Source organism: Triticum dicoccoides, unplaced genomic scaffold (genome assembly GCF_002162155.2).
Source record: "Triticum dicoccoides isolate Atlit2015 ecotype Zavitan unplaced genomic scaffold, WEW_v2.0 scaffold10348, whole genome shotgun sequence".
NCBI lineage: Eukaryota > Viridiplantae > Streptophyta > Magnoliopsida > Poales > Poaceae > Triticum > Triticum dicoccoides.
Window position 1 is genome coordinate 20,651 of NW_021170830.1, and position 3,120 is coordinate 23,770.

The window sequence follows — 3,120 nt, forward strand, 5'->3', positions numbered from 1 at the left end:
TTCATGAGTCTTCAGGTCCAGAGTTTCAACAGAACTTGGAGGTGGTCACATCACAATACTTGTACCGTGTCTCTATCCAAGCTGCACTTGCCAACAAGCTGCTTGCCATGGAGGGCTGGTTAAGTTTGTGTTTCATAGCTCTATGCACGCTTGTGGCCCTTTGGTTTCGCAAGCTCTCCGGGGGCAAGAGAAAGCCACAGCTTCCTCCCGGGCCATGGACTCTTCCCATCATCGGCAGCTTGCACCACGTCGCCAGCGTCCTCCCTCACCGCAGGATGATGGAGATGTCTCGCCGGCATGGGCCGCTGATGCATCTTATGCTCGGCGAGGTCCCCACGGTGATCGTCTCCAGCGCGGAGGCGGCGGCACTGGTGATGAAGACCAACGACCTCGCCTTCGCTGGCCGGCCTCACAGCGCGACGCTGGACATCTTCGGCTGCGGCGGTAGGGGCATCGTCTTCGCCCCCTATGGTGACCCATGGCGCCAGATGCGCAAGGTCTGCACCATGGAGCTCCTCAGCTCCAAGCAGGTGAGGCGTATGGACGGCATCAGGCCGGAGCAGGTGGGCAACCTGCTCCGCTACGTCGCCGCCGCAGCCTCCACGGGTGCTGCCGTCAACGTCAGCGAGAAGGTGATGGCGCTCAGCAACGACGTGGTGTCACGGGCGGTGTTCGGCGGCAAGTTCCCGCAGCAGGAGGAGTACCTCCGGGAGCTGGATGAGGCGTTCGTGCTGCTAGGTGGTTTCTGCCTCGTCGACCTCTTCCCGTCATCGTGGCTGGTTCGGTGGCTGAGCAACGGCGAGCGCCACATGAGGAGGAGCTATGGCCACATCCAGCGTATCAATGCCGACGTCATTGAGGGGCGCAAGGCGGCGCGAGCTGCCGCACAGGACGGTGCCTCCAGCACCGACGACGACGACGACCTGCTGGACGTGCTGCTCAGGCTGCAGGAGGAGGACACGTTCACATTCCCTATGACCACTGAGAGTATAGGCGCCGTCTTGTTTGTGAGTAATTTTCTTTATACTTCTTATTAATTTGCCTATATCTTTACAATTCATGTTGCATAGCTAACTGATTATGTGATATCATATCTGCAAAGTTTAAATGCAAAAAAAAACCTAGATTCATCCTTTCATACATGTCTTAATGTCGACTTTTGTCATTAATAAACATAAATTGTTGGTTATGAATTGATTTTTTGTTTCATACTACTACATATACGTCTATAATCTATAAACATACATACCACAACCATTTTTTTCAGGACATATTTGCAGGTGCCACTCAGACCACGGGAGTTGCCTTGGAGTGGGCTATGGCTGAGCTCATTCGTCATCCCCAAACCATGGCGAAAGCACAGCTTGAGATCCGAGAGGTTCTAGGTCAAGATCGAACTGTGATTACTAATAGTGACCTCGCTGAACTCCACTACATGCGGATGATCATTAAGGAGGTTCTTAGATTGCATCCACCTGGTCCTTTGATCCCCCGCAGGGCCAGGGAAGACCGTAAAGTTATGGGTTTTGACATGCTTGAGGGCACCAATGTATACATTAATGCTTTTGCGGTTTCCAGGGATCCAAATTGTTGGGAAAGCCCTGAAGAGTTTAAGCCTGAAAGGTTTGAGAACAATAACATGGATTACAACGGGACATACTTTGAATTCACCCCCTTCGGTGCTGGTCGGAGGCAGTGCCCTGGGATACTTTTTGGCACATCAACCATGGAGATTGCTTTGGCAAATCTTCTCTACCACTTTGACTGGGTGCTTCCTCGCAAGGCAAACCCGCAATTTTTGGACATGACCGAGAAATACGGGATCATCGTTGGAAGAAAATATGACCTACAATTGATACCTATTTCCCGTGGAGGTTTCCATGCCACATAGACATAGATGGACGTGCATTGCCACGTAGATATGTCTGTACTTTTGTTGAGTATACCAATATGTATCATTGCACCAATAAGAATAAAAGAACCTCGCTGAACTTGCAATATATTATGGTGGATGGCACAAACTACTGATTGTACCAAAACACGAAGTTTGCACTTTTTAAATTGCCCCTGGTGGCGATGGGTTAGTTATTGTATTGATGCATGTTGTACGGACCAAATTTCAATCTAGTTTCGTGGTTTGATATCCTCCGTGTAAAATGCAAGGACTGACCTATAGTTTCTTCTTATTTTTTCTTTTTAGTCCTTTTGGAAGATGTACTGCTAGGTTTATCTAATGAAATCTGGGTCATTTGGACCGACTTTGCTAATAGTTACGGCCTCGCCCAAGCATTCGTAGGTGCGTCTAACGTGCAATCAGCATTAGGTTACTGACTTGGCATGCTCTAGGCCAAATGTAGCTTGGTGATTTTTTATTATCTAAGGTTTTGCACTGTTCGCATCGGGTTTAGTTTACGGACCAACTTTTCTCATAAAATAAACTGGGTTTTGATTATGAATCAAAAGGAAATGTGCACCCTACTGGTAAGATTCATAAAAAACAATTATCTCAGTCATTCATTTTCTGAACGGTAATCTCTCTTGCCACATTTTTTGGGAGCAGTGGTTTATCCACTATATTGAGACTATTACCCTATAGTCTATAGGCCATAAGAAATCACTCTCTCTTTTCAGTCTGCTCTCACTTTCAGTGTCACTGATTTGTTGTAAAACTCCGCTATCCTAGAACTCTGATTAATCATCTCTGCGGACTGCAGTGGCAACTTTTTTTTTTTCGAAAAATGGAATATATTAATATCGCGAAGATACCAATTACACCCGTCCGCTGCACCAACAAGATATCGGAAGACATCAAGGATGCACACAACCAAAAACAAAAATAAAAAAGATAGAAATATAAAAACAAAGACCCCGTCGCAGTGATAAAAAACACGCAACAGAGACAATCTAACCACCACCGAAGACAACACCCGGACAATAGAAGAGGTTCTCAAAAAACGACGCCTCCAAGAAGGAAAACGTGCTCAAGCAGTGGCAACTAATATACAGTGTCATCTTCCTAACTCCCACTTCATTCAGTATGTCGCCTAGTGATGCATCTTAAGTCACATGGCTTTCTTGTTACTCCATCCGGTCCTTTTTAGTCCACATATAAGTTTTGTC

The 3,120-nt window shown here is 47.0% G+C and overlaps 1 protein-coding gene across 1 annotated transcript; it reads left to right on the forward strand.

Moving 5' to 3' along the window:
* The first annotated feature begins 63 nt into the window (after positions 1-63).
* On the forward strand, positions 64-1,891 carry LOC119342741 (zealexin A1 synthase-like). The gene is made up of 2 exons (XM_037614141.1): positions 64-1,007; positions 1,268-1,891. Exons 1-2 carry the CDS (start codon positions 108-110, stop codon positions 1,889-1,891), a joined length of 1,524 nt encoding a protein of 507 aa, XP_037470038.1. The 5' UTR covers positions 64-107.
* The last annotated feature ends 1,229 nt before the right edge of the window (positions 1,892-3,120 follow it).